At 36.7% G+C, this 13,971-nt stretch overlaps 1 protein-coding gene across 1 annotated transcript in view; it reads left to right on the forward strand.

The window, feature by feature from the left end:
• The window catches only part of PHEX (phosphate regulating endopeptidase homolog X-linked), a 259,726-nt gene that overhangs the window by 121,310 nt on the left and 124,445 nt on the right, over positions 1-13,971 (forward strand). Inside the window, exon 12 of the mRNA XM_044666816.1 lies at positions 9,989-10,090. Within this exon, the coding sequence (XP_044522751.1) occupies positions 9,989-10,090 (102 nt within the window). The remainder of the gene's footprint in view (positions 1-9,988; positions 10,091-13,971) is intronic.

A 13,971-nucleotide genomic window follows, 5' to 3' on the forward strand; every position in this document is an offset into this window, starting at 1 on the left:
AAACATTCATTAAGTACCTACTATTTACCAGGCACTGAGATCATCATAGTTCCTTAGAGATGAATAAGGAGTGGGCCTTTGCTTGCTCTTACCTGCTAATCTGCACCACTGTGCAACTCTAAGCACTTGATTTCTTTGCTTTTCCTTTCAGGTTGCTGAATATTCCTGTTTAAATTTACCAAATTCAAATGATTTCTCTCACTGTGAGTTAATAGTGCATTACATCATCGGGGCCCTAATTGCTTTTGTCCTACAGTCTCCTTCCCTACAGTAACTCTTTTAAATTATCTCCTCTCTCTGCTCCCTACATTTATTAGCAGATGATTTAGATGTTACAGAGGCGATGGATGTAATCGAGAAGTGATGTCATTTACCTTTGTGACTATGATTCTTAAAACCTCTCAGCCTTCACTCACTCTCTTCCTTCCCTCCGGTAAGAAAGGAAGAGATGTTATGGCTTGTTAAGGCTAAATTTTCTAAATGAACCCTCTACATATAACCCATGCCCTCCTACCTTCTTCAGGATCAACCTCCAGTAATCATCCCCCTCTCTCAGGTATCATAGATCTCTCTACCACTGGCTATTTTTCATTTGCCTGTAGACATACTGAAGTTATTCCTTTCTTCTGCTGGTCCTACTTTATCCAGCTACTCTTTCATCTGTCTCCCATGTCTCCCAATGGCCAAACCTTATTAAAAAGTTGTTTACATAATGATGTCTTTTTTCTTCTCATCATCCATTTCTTTCTAGCCCATGAGAATCTGGCTTCCCAATTTACTTACTCTTCTGAAAGTATTTAATCAAAGGCCAACACTGACCTCCAAATCCCCAAATCCAAAAACATCTATTCCCACCTTTAGTTCTGATTCTTCTTGATCTCTGTGCAGTATTTGACAGTGTTGATCATCCCCTCCTTCTGGACAGTCTTACTCACCTCTTTTGGCTGCAGAGACACTTTCCATCCTTTGTTTTCTTATTTCTTGTATTATGGTTTCTTTCTTTTTTCCTTTTTGATACCCTCTTCTAGCTCCTCATTCTCTTTCTACCATCTTACTATGATTGCTCTCCATAAATCATATCAATCATTAGTCCTATTTTCTTTTCTTTCAACATTCTCTTCTCTGACAAACTCATTCTCTCAGCTTTAACTATTATGTCTGTGCAGAGAATGACTAGCTCTTTCACAGTTTCTGTCCTTACTTCTTGATCTCCAGACTCACATCTTAAAATGCCTATCTATAGACTAGGGCAGCAAGTTGCCACAATTAATAAGAAGCCATTTGGAGACTAATTCACAAGGAAATGAAGGTGTGAGTGGAATATACTAAAGATGTGAAGCCATTAATGTTCAATGGTCAAGAATCCCTGGGAGTGACGTGATTTGACCTGTACATTAAGGAAATTATTTTGGTAGCCTCATGAAGGCTGGATTAGGGATTGCTGAGGAGAAGCTAAAGGCTATTTAGGAACTGGAAGACTATTACAGTGAGCCAAGTGACAAGTGTTTAGGGCCTGAAGTAGTGTGCATGCAGTGTGAATCAAGAAAAGAAGACAAGGGGAGAGATGTTTTGGGGGCATTTTCAATAGGAATTGCAAATAATGATTAGTCCATGAGGGTGATAGGAGAGTTAAAGTAGACTTAGGTTTTGAGCCTACTTGACTTGAGGATGGTGCCATCAACCAAAAGTGGAATATTTTGTAGGAGGTGAGAGGATGATGATTTAAATTTTAAATATGTTAAGTTTGAGGTGCTGGCAGGACATCCAGATGGAAATGACTAGCTAGTTGTAAAGACAATAATGAAATGCAGGAGAGTTATAAGGGTTAGATATATGGATTTGGAAGTGATTTATATTGCAATGATAACTGAAACCTTGGGAGTAGATGAGTCCTCCAAAGGTAAGGGTATAGTGAGACAGGAAAGCTAGGGAAAGAGCCTTGGAAGACCCTTCCACTTTATGAATTGTAGGAGGAAGATGAATGTACAAAGTATACTAAGTAGTAATAAGTCATTTAGGAGTAGAATCAGGAAAGAATAATACCATACAAGGCAAGAATAAAGAGATGGTCCATAGTGTCATATGCTGTAGAGAGGCCATGGAGGAAGAGAACTGAGATAAGGGCATTAGATTTATTAAGTAAGAGATTATTGCAATTTTAATTGAGTGAGTATTCAATAGCAAATGGATGATGATAAAGTAGTGGGAATGTAAATCTTTCTTTAAAGAAATTTAATAGCAAATAAGAGGAAAGCTAAAGGATAATACCCTGAAAGAGATCACTGGGGTAGGGGAAGGCTTGGGGCTTTTTGTCTGACTGTTTTGTTATTAGGAGAATGATTTGAGTAGAAAAGGAGAAGCCAGTAGATAGGGAGAGATTAAAGATAAGTGTGAGAGAGGGAATAAGTGATGAGCACTTCAAAGGATCAGATATATTAGTGGGAGTGGTTAAACCTTGGCAAAGAAGAATCTGAACTTCAGGAGAAGAAAAGAAGGTCTATAAAGAAAGTAATTCTTACGTATGGAATGAGTTCATTCATAGCTGATGTTAGTCTTAATAATGAAGGTCATCTCCTAGGTGAGGATGTGGTTAGGGATGGAATTGGGATCTTGTAAAGAGAAAGGAGGGTTTAGAACAGAGTTAATGGGGACCATAATAATGTCACAAGAGTACAAAAAGCCTTGCCTATCAATGGTGTCACCATGATTCTTCATGAACCCTTTGCAAGCATATAATAAATTACAGGTCAAGTCATTCAACACAAATGAATACTATCTCTGTTGAAAGTACAAGTAGGCTATGTACTTCAGGGTTGATGTTTAGAGAAGGGACAATAGCACAAGGTAAACTACAAATAAAAAAAAATACACAGTTCACCAATGTGGAGTACTTGTTGAACAACTCAAAATATTACTTTTCACCATCTGAGCTCTGCCAGAAGTAGTTGCTCTTAATGAAAAAGTTAGGATAGTTAGAGTTAAGTGCATACTTATATTTAAAATAAAATTCAACTTCATGGGAAATAGTGTTAGAGTAAAAAACTCACTAACCTGGGATATGGGTGACACTAGTTCTTATTCTGCCAGTCATTGTCTTGGTGTCTTTGGGCATTTTAACTTCTCTGGTCTCAGTTTCTCCAGTTCTAAAATGAGAGCTTTAGATTAGCTCTCTAAAGTCCCTTCTAGCCTGAACATTATATGATTTCATGTATAGTGTATAGTCAAAGATAGTTGGATTTGAGTTCTCCCTTAAATACTTACTGGTTATCCCCTATCCTCTGAAACAAGGTAATGATTAATCACCTACTATGTGCCTTGTGAGACACATCATGGTGTAAGATGGGGGTGACCTTGGAATTAGGAGGACCTAAGTTCAAGCCATGTCCCTGACATGCTATGTGACCATGAATAAGGCATTTCTTTGCTTAGTGTTCCATGAAAGTCTTTAAGAGTGTAGGTCTTTCCTTATGGCAAAGAAGGCTATCCACATCCAAAGAAAGAACTGTTGGAGTAGGAATGCAGATGAAACCAAATGATTTTTCACTTGTTTATTTGGGTTTATGTTTTGGGTTTTGGTTTTATAAGATTATTCACTCACAAAAATGAATAAAATGGAAATATGTATTATGCATAACCCAGATCGAATTGCTTGCCAGCTCTGGAAGGGATATAGGGAGGGAGACAATTTGGATCATATGACTTTGGAAAACTCACATGGAAATTTATTACATGTAATTGGTAAAAAAAAAAAATTAAAAGAGCATAGGTCTTTCTAGAGGACCCACCTTGAAATAAAATGTATGAATTCTGAGTACAGATTGAAGCATTCTTTTTCACTTTATTTTCCTTCCTTTTTTTCATTAACATGGCTAATATATGAAGATGTTTTACATGACTTCATATTTATAACTGATATGACTTCTCGAAGGGTAGGGAGGGGGCTGAACAGAGGAAGAGAATTTGGAACTCAAAATGTTTTTTTAAAATGAATGTTAAAAAACAAACAAATAATACAAAAGACTATAATTCACCAGTAAATTTCTTATCAATATAGGTGGAAAGTATTTCTACATCAGAGTTCCCTATGCCAGTGAAAAACCAGTTCTAGATTCACATTCCCCTGCCAAAGGACTCCATAACTTTATAATTTTTGGAAGGAGAATACAAAGACAAAGAGAACTTGATCTCAAGGAACATACAAGTTAGTTAGGAAAGGAAAAATAACACTTGAAACAAAAACTAAAGTTACTAGACTGTGTTGACTAATGAAAAAGGCAACAGAAACTTCAAATAAGTGAGAGATCAATGTGGTTGCAGTAGTTAGAAGGCAACATGGGGGAGATTGCATTTATTTCTGGCTTTGAAAGTTGTGTTCAATCAGCAGAGGTTAGAAAGGAAACTATTAAGATTTTTTGGTATATGTATATTTGGGAAGGGGAGTCATGTGGAGGGGATAATAAGAGAGCCTGGGAAGGGGGCAAAAACAGCATCAGCAAAGGCATGAACATAAACATTAAAGAAGATTTTTTTAAACCCTTACCTTCTATCTTAGCATCCTTATTCAAGGCATAAGAGCAATAAGGGCTAAGCAATTGGGATTAAATGACTTGCCCAGGGTCATGCATCTGTGAAGTGTCTTAGGTCAGATTTGAACCTAGGACCTTCCATCAAAGAGATTTCTTTATAGCCCATACATAGCAGCTAGATGATAGGACTAAGAGTTGCCTTATAGCCTAATCATATCAAGCTCTGTCTCAGGGAATATGATTTCACCTATAATCTGGTTGAAAGTTTGTATTAAGGAGCTTTATATTATAATAAAATTACTTACTAATATAACAACAAAGAACCAAAGCATTGCTAGACAGAGGTGATGGTGATGATGGTGGTGGGTAGAGCTGGAGTGCTCATCATCTTCCTCTCCACTCAGAGTCCCCTTCAGCTTTGGAGCTATGTGTGGAAGTGTACCAGATACAGTGCCTGGGGAACTCTGCCTCTAATGAGAATTAGTCTCTTTAATCCTGACTCTTCACATGCTTGCTCTCATAGACTTGACTCATGTCTATGGACTCTTACAAAAGGGGGAAGTAAAAAGGCATTTGGCATACCCTGTAAATCAGATATTGGATAGCCATTTATTTCCTCCAACCACAAAAGAAATACTAAAAGCAAAAAAAAATTCATAAATGTGCATTGACGTCAACAGAAAAACTCAAGAAGACTTGGCATAACTGCTACTATATTCTCTTAGAAAGTTAAGACTTAAAGTTTGGAATATGAAGCAATTTGCAGTATTGATGACTAGGCATTTTACATTTTACCTTAGCTCTGCAGTTTCCAAACATTTCTCTCAAGGTCTATGTCTTTAGGCAAGCCAGCCAGGATAGAGTTCCTCCTTCTATCAGTAGTCATCTTTAATTCTGGAACTCCTCCAGTTGCTATCACTGAATGAGGAACCCAGGATTTCTGACCTCATGAACTCACAAGATTCCTTCTAAGGCTGGAAATGTCTGTCTTAGGGTTGTTATTTAGTAACTTATACTTTCAGAAAAAGTAAAATAAAAGAAGCAAACCCAAACTTGGGTTCAGACTCGCTTAAGCTGGATATATAATAATAAAAATAGGCAAACATTTATATAGCATTTACTACCTGGCAGGCACTGTGCTATAGGCCTTACAGATGTGGTCTCACTTAATTCTCATAACAACTCTGGGAAGAAGGTGTTGTTTTTATTTCCATTTTACAGCTAAGAAAACTTAGCTAAATTGAGGCTAAGGAATTTGCTCACAAGGTGGTGTCTGAAGTCAGATTTAAACTCAGGTCTCCCTGACTCTAGACCCAGTGCTTTATCTATTACATTATCTAACTATCCATATATTTTCAATACATTTTAATTTATTTTGTTAAATATTTCCCAACAACATGTACATTTTAATTTATTTTTATTATTTATTTTTTCTAAAGTGAAAAAGGTTTATTTCTCATAGAAATCAGAAAATATCTGGCAGTACAGGAAAGAAAAGAATTGCAATATTCAAGTATGTATGAAGAGATATTGTATGAACGAGGCAAGCATTTTACATGTACATTTTTAAAAACGTCATTTTAAACGATTTTGAGCTTTAAATCCTCTCTTTCCCTCCTGTCCCTCTCTCACGCCTTCAGAAGGAAAGCAATATGATATCAATTATACATGCAATCATGCAAAACACATTTCCACATTAGTCATTTTGCAAAAGAAAACACAAACAAAAAAATCCCAAGAAAAATTAAGAAAGTAACAAAAATATCTTTCAAAGTGCACTCAAGTTAATTAGTTCTCTTTTTGGAGATGGGTAGCATTTTTCAACACGAGTCCTTTGTAATTGTCTTGGGTCATTGCATTGATCAGAATAGCAAGGTCTTTCACAGCTGATTGTCCTTGCATTATTGCTGTTACTGTGTTGTCTTCATTTTGCATGAGTTCATATAAATCTTCCTGCTTTTTTCTGGAGCCATCCTGCTCAGCATTTCTTATAGCACAATAATATTCCATCACAATCATATGCAACCATTTCTTCAGCTATTCCCCAACTCTTATTGTGTCCATGTAGCTGCAAATGATTACGATTAACTTTTAGTTCTGTGCTGCTGAAGAACTGAAAGTGGTGTCAGCACCATGGACAAAGCTCCAGACTCTATGCTCTAGTTATGGCTCTGTATCCAACACTGGCATTACATGTGGGCAACTGTCCTAGAAAAGGCATACAAGCCTGATAGCCACAACAACATCTCTTTCTTCCTTTCCTGCTGTCACTTAGGATTTCCCTTTTGCCTTTTCTCCTTGTTAATTTTAGCCTAGGTTGGTTCTGCAAAATGAAATGTTTTTTTTTTCCCCTTCTCTTAGTGTTTCCCTTCCCACTGATTATTGTTAGACATCAGAGACAGGATTCCAAGTAAATAGACTTGTTGAACAGACCTAAATTTAAGCATAGCTTCCTTTTCCATGAAAAAATTTACCTTTTTTTAAACAACAACAACAAAAATACCACAGCTCTAAAAGGTAAGACAAGCTTTAACTATGTCTTTAAATCCAAAATAAGTAGAAATTGTCATCTATGCAGTTTGATTTTATCTTGCTAACTCTTTACCAATTAGTTAAGCTTAAGTCAGATTTGAGGAAGATCCTACTTTCAGATTAATATAAAAGATTCCTCCTCCCACCCCAAACTCATGTCAGTAACGGATCATACATGACTCATGGCAGTCTAGAAGGGACCAGGTCTGGAAGCTTAGCTTGACTGGAAGTGTTTTTCTGATAATGAGGCATATAAGGAATAGATTCTATATAATTAGTGATGATTCTGATTACGCATTATAGAAAAATGATGCCTATAAATTTTTAAAAACCAGAATAAAGCTAAAGTTGGAGTTTAGGGTATTTAGGCCAAACCAAGGGGAATCAGCAAGTAACAGATTCCCAAGAGTCAGAATGGGCAGGAGAATACTTTCCTTATTTGGGCCTCAAATTTTCATTGGTAAAAATGAGGATATTGGAATTAATCATCTCTGAAGTCCTTTCAGCTGTTGTCACAGTACATTGAATGCCAGACCTGGAGTCTGGATGCCCTGAGTTCAAATCCAGCCTCAGACACTTAGTAACTCTGTGACCCCAGACAAGTTTACCTTGGTTTCCATCAACTGTTAAATGAAGATAAAAATAGTACCTATTTCCCAGGGTTGTTGTGAGTATCAAATGAGATATAGTTCTTGTAAAAAACACAGTGTCTGGAACATAGTAAATGCTATCTAAATTCTTATTAATTTTCCTCTCCTTTTCTGTTCCAAATATTAGAGTCCTAAGTGGCATCCAGGTATATACAGTATATAGGACTGTTTAGGCATCAAAACAAACTGAGAAAACAAATGGAGAATGCAGTCTGGACAGGAAAAATGGGAACAGGATCCAGTGTAGACCAGGCTACATGATGGAGAAATTCCATATAATAATGGATTCTTAGACAGAGATGATTTACTATCTCACCTGGGTCAAGCATCCTTTTGGGTATTAATGAATAAAGACTAGAAGATGTGTGCTAAACTAGTGAATGAGACTGGGCTCTGTAGATTGCCATTTAATGGCTGAATTGCATTAAAAAGTTCTAGTCTTCTACTTTGGAATTCTAATAGCCTTAAAAATTTAACAAACAAAACAAAACTTCTGGCACTAGCCCCCTTTCCTTCCTTTCTGTTATAGTTTTATCTTAAGACCTGAGAGGTCCCTTTCTTGATTCTAGAAAAACCAAACCAAACCAAGCCAAATACCTGAATTTTAAATCCTGAGTTCAAGTCCTGGCTCTGATATTTAATTTCTTTAGTGACTTTGGGCAAGATAATTTTTCTGGGTCTCATTTTCCTCCTCTGTAAAAGGTGTGTATATTTGGTTAAAATTATGCTTAAAGTATTGTCTGAGTCTAAAATTCTATAAGTCTACAATGATCTCAAGATACAGCATGGTACAATAGAAGCAGGCCTGAGAATCAGGAAAAACTTTGTTCTGGTCCTTCTCATACATATTGGTTGCGTGGTCCTGTACTAGTCAACTCATCTGAATATCCCTAATATGCTGTTTCAGGTACAGATCTGCATTGGTAGATTTCCATTTTCATAAATTTCCTATATCACTGAAATCATAGGCCTTTCCCCCCAAAAGGGGATATTTGGTTCTTTTACTATTTTTTTGGTGAGAAATCTTTAAAACTCCCCCATCTGCCATATACAATTAGGTTCACTAATTTACAACTGGTTCCCTTACAACTATTACAGAGTTAAAGACTTACACCATAAGAATTTTTAAATTATAAAAACTAAAATTTGTAGCAGAACAAGCCAAATTTTTGCCTTATTCCTTCACAAGTGGTCAAAGTTGGTAACTTAGCAATAAATTAGAAAATAATATTCCTTGCCTTTTTTATGTGAAATATAAAGACATTAGTGTACATGAAAGTGAGAGCAGAGCATGCACATCTCCCCTGAATTCTGTTTGTGTATAAAGGTAGCATCCCCCTACCCCCAATCTATTTTGCCTCCCTCCTTGAACATGAGAGAGCAAGGATTATGTATAGGAGCACCATTTAACTGCTAAACATTTGGTTTTAGGGCTATTAGCAGAAATTCTTTGATAATGGTCAGTTTGGTCAGTAATTGTTTGAAGAGAGACAGAGACAAAGAAAGAGATATACAGAGGGGCAGAAAGAAGGGAGAGAGAGATAGACAGAGGGGTGGGGGAGAGAGAGAGTGAATGAGAGAGACAGAGAGAGATTCACAAACACACACACAGAGACAGAGAGAGAGAGAGAGAGAGAGAGAGAGAGAGAGAGAGAGAGAGAGAGAGAGAGATGAAGTGAATGAGAAGCCAGGAACAAAGATTCTAAGAGAATAACTGGTTCACCCTAGAGATCAAACTAAAAAAGAACTGGGGTACCCAGAACAGCTCTGATTCATGTGGGGGAAGTTTTCCCTCAGGGTTCCTTTTCTTTCTACTTGGCCTTCTGTTAACTCTGGATCTTTTCAGTTTCAGTCATTTTTCTGAAATACTCATCTCCCTGTTCACTTTTTTGCTTTTCATTTTTTTCCCCTTCAGCCCTTACAGAAAATTGAAATGAGTTGTCAGAACTAGATAGCCACAGGCAGATTTAGGTTACAAGGTAGGAGCTATGGTAATTTCTCTCATATAATCTGTTTATTTATGTCCTTGAAATAATTTGGGGAGGTAAACACTGCAGGCACTGCAAACCCCCTCTAGTTATATTTAAAATGAGAAGGGGGTCTTTCCCTGACAAAGTCTTTCTGGGACAGTCAAGTCTAGGTGCAGAGGAGGCACTTCTCTCTTCTTTTCATTAATCTGTGTCTCCTTGAAAGAGGGCATGTCCTTGAGGCTCTCTTTTACAGGTTCCTGCTTCCTACCTTTTACTTGGACTTTCTTATTAGAGTGACTTTTTCTTTTAGATGGAGGAACTGATTGAGGGAGTTCGCTGGGCCTTCATTGACATGCTGGACAAGGAAAATGAATGGATGGATGCAGGGACAAAGAGGAGAGCCAGAGAAAAGGTAAAGATGCCTCATGTTTAAAAATGGTGCTTTTTAAAGTGGTTTCATGCTTGATGCTGATTTAATGTTTTTGAGGACTGCACAGTTGTTGAAGTTTCAAAAACTACCAAACTAGAACTATATTTTTGGATGCACAAATAGATTTTACTGTGTGGACATGGGAGAAAGCAAATCCTGCTTTTTTATTTCTCCAGTGAGATTTTCAAAATTGTAGAAATTGTGATATTGTAGATAGCATGTTGTGCACAAAGTCAGGAAGACCCAAGTTCAAATCCCAACTCTAACATTTTCTTGCTGTTGGGCAAACAAATGACAACTTTTCTGCATCTCAATCTCTCTAATGCAAATATTCTTCATTTTTTTTTCTGTCATTGAATCCTTTGTCTGTCTGGTCAGGGCAATGGATTGTTTTTAGGAAAATGACTTTAAATGCATCAAATATATAAAAAATTATTTTAAAGAACTAGAAAAAATAATAACAAAATTCATCTAGGAGGACAAAAGGTCAAGAATATAATGAGAATTAATGAAGAAAAATGAGAAGGAAGGTGGTGTAGCAGTGCCAGATCTCAAGATGTTGTATAAAGCAGCAATCATCAAAACAATCTGATATTGGCTAAAAAATAGAAGGATGAATTGATCAATGGGATAAATTAGATAAACAATATCCAAGGATAAATGAATTTAGAAATCTTGTATTTGATAAACTCAAAGAGCCCAGCTTTTGGGATAAGAACTCAGTATCTGACAAAAACTGCTGGGAAAATTGGAAAATAACATGGCAGAAACCAGGTCTAGACCAATATCTCACACTATATCAAGATAAGGTCAAAATAGGTATATTGTTTTAGACATAAAGAGTGATAACATAAATAAATTAGAGAAACATAGAATAGTTTACTTGGTGGATCTATGGAGAAGGGAAGAATTTATGATCAAACAAGAGAACATTATAAGAAATAAAATGAATAATGTTGATTATCTTAAATTAAAAAGGTTTCCTACAAGCAAAAGCAAATGTAAGTTAGATTAGAAGGGAAACAAACTGGGAAAATTTTTATACCAAATTTCTCTAATAAAGGTCTCATTTCTCAATGATGTAGAGAACTGAGTCAAATTTATAAGAATATAAATCATTCCCCAACTGACCAATAGTCAAAGGATATGAACAAGCAATTTTCAGATGAAGAAATCAAAGTAATAAATAATCAGATGAAAAAATCACTCTTGATTAGAGAAATGCAAATTAAAATAACTGAGGTACCACATCATACCTATAAGATTGGCTAACATGACAGTAAAGGAAACTGATAAAAGTTAGGGGAGATGGAGCAAATTTGGGGCACTAATGTATTATTGTGGAGTTGATCCAACCATTCTGAAGGAATGGAACTATGTTCAAAGGGCTATAAAACTATGCATACCCTTTGATCCAGTAATATCCTGATAGGTCTGTCTCCCAAAAAGATAAAAAAAGGAAAGGACCTTTTTGTAAGAAAATATTTATAGCAGTTCTTTTTTGTGGTGAAAAATGATTAGAAATCAAGGGGATATCCATCAATTGGGGGATGGCTGAACAAATTGTGGTATATGATGGTGATGGACTACTACTGTGCTATAAAATATGATGAGCAGGATGATTTCAGAAAAAACTGGAAAGACCTTCATGAATGGATACAGAGTGAAATAAGCAGAATTAGGAGGACATTGAATACAATAACAGCAATATTATATAGTGATTAACTGTGAAAGATTTAGCTACTCTCAGCAGTACAATGATCCAATATTATTCTGAAAGACTTAGGCTATCCACTTCCAGAGAAAGAATTGTTGGAGTGAGAGTGCAGATCAAGGCATACTATTTTTCATATTAGTTTATTTGTGTTTTTATTTTGGGATTTTGGCTTTAAATGAGTAGTCTCTGATATTTTGCATGATACAACCCTGATCAGATTGCCTACCATCTCCAGAAAGGGGGAAAAGAAGAAAGGGAGGGATCTTATAATTTAGGAAAGAATATGTTGAAAATTGTAATTTATGTAATAGAGAAAACAAAATACCTTAAAAATGCATAAAATGTATAAGATTGCAAAGGAAATAATTACATTAAAATATAATTATGTCTATCTCTATATACATACATCTATATTTTTATTTATATATCTGTATTATATATACAATTTTGCAGACCTCTGATTAAGAACCCTCACTCTAGAGTATATCTACTACATCATAGATAGATCTGTGGAAGGAATTCTCATACTAGGAGTTTCCAATACTGGCTAACCCAATGGTTCTTCATGTTATTTGAGAGTTTTCAATATACTTCAGTTTTTTACAAATGGTTCTGTATAGCCACACTATCTGCTAGCCAGTGATTATGCGTAAGCCTCTTACTGTATATGGCAGAATGCAGAACAGCAGGGAAGTGAGAGGAACAGCTGGCAGGAAAGACCAGAATGCCAAAAGAAAGAGGAAAACCCTGTATTGGTTTTATGTCCTCTTGCCACATGCACAGTGTTATCGGTGGGTCCTGTGGTTGGTTGCCTTCATAAGCATATTAAATCCATCCAACTATATTATTTTTTAGAGATGACTCAAATAGCATGATGGACAAGAGGAACTCTACCATTTACTATCTATGTGGGCTTGGGCAAGATATTTAACTTTCTTGAGCCTCAGATTCTTCATCCATAAAATGGGGATGTTGGGTCAGATGAATCCTACCAGCATAATGATCTTGTGACCTCTGAAGTTCTTTACAACACTAAATATGTAGTCTTAAAATTTTTTTAAATCCTTATTTTCTTTTTTAGAATCAATACTGTGTCTTGTTCCAAGACAGAAGAGAGCTAAGGGCTAGGAAAGGATGTTAAGTGATTTATTCAGGGTCACACAACTAGGAAGTATCTGAGACCAAATTTGAACCCAGGACCTCCTATCTCTGGACCTGGCTTTCTATCCCTCTTAGCCACCCAGCTGCCCCTGATATTAAGTCTTAAGATTTGTATATACTTTAACATAGAGTATAACTCAAAAGCAATGAGCTTTTACCACCAACTACCTGTCGAAATCAATCCCATCATTTTCTTTTCTTTTCTTTAAATTTTTAAACAGACATCTTTTGTATTCATATCACTCTCATTTCTGAACAGAGCCCTCCCCTCTCCCCAGGTCATTACTTTATAATCTCCCCTTATTTTCTGTGCTGAAGGAAATTCTGTCCTTTAGTGGATAAAGCAAAGCATTCTCAACCCAAATTGCCCTTGAAGCCGGTGGTGTGTCGGCAAGGACCCTCCCACCTCTGGACCGTCATCTTTTCAGTGCATATTTCTGTCAACATACATGAAAAGCTTTCCTGGTGTTTGACAGTGAAGAAGAACAAAAGAGGGGAAAAACAGAAGAAAGGCTAAGTCTTATTCACCCCTCCCCCAAAGCCTGTCCATCACAGCTGTCCATCATTTTGTAGGGAATGGGCAAAGGCTGATCTCAGAGGTACTGTGACATTCTGAGGTAGGAAGCTGCTGGAGGAGCAGAGGGATCTCTCACCATTATGATGTTTGGTGAAGATTTTTTCCCCATTTATTTAAGGAGTTGGAGTCTCTTCTAGAGAATATTTGTGCTGTGAGCAGAGAGAATCCTTTTGGCTCCCTTAGTTCAGTTTCTTAGCATCCTGACTCCTTCTGGGAGAAGGGAGCTGTCCGAGGCTGAAAGTGGTACAAGCATAATGTCCTGGGAACAAGAGCATCTTCCTTAACAAGCCCGAACCATGTTCTTCTCAGGGAGAGTGGCTAAAGGTTCTAAGTGATCAGCTGCACCACTGTTCGACATTGGAGCCAAGGTGACTGGGGATCCCCCAGCACTAGTCTTAGTTCTCTTCC

This window comes from Gracilinanus agilis, chromosome 3 (assembly GCF_016433145.1).
Source record: "Gracilinanus agilis isolate LMUSP501 chromosome 3, AgileGrace, whole genome shotgun sequence".
Taxonomy (NCBI): domain Eukaryota; kingdom Metazoa; phylum Chordata; class Mammalia; order Didelphimorphia; family Didelphidae; genus Gracilinanus; species Gracilinanus agilis.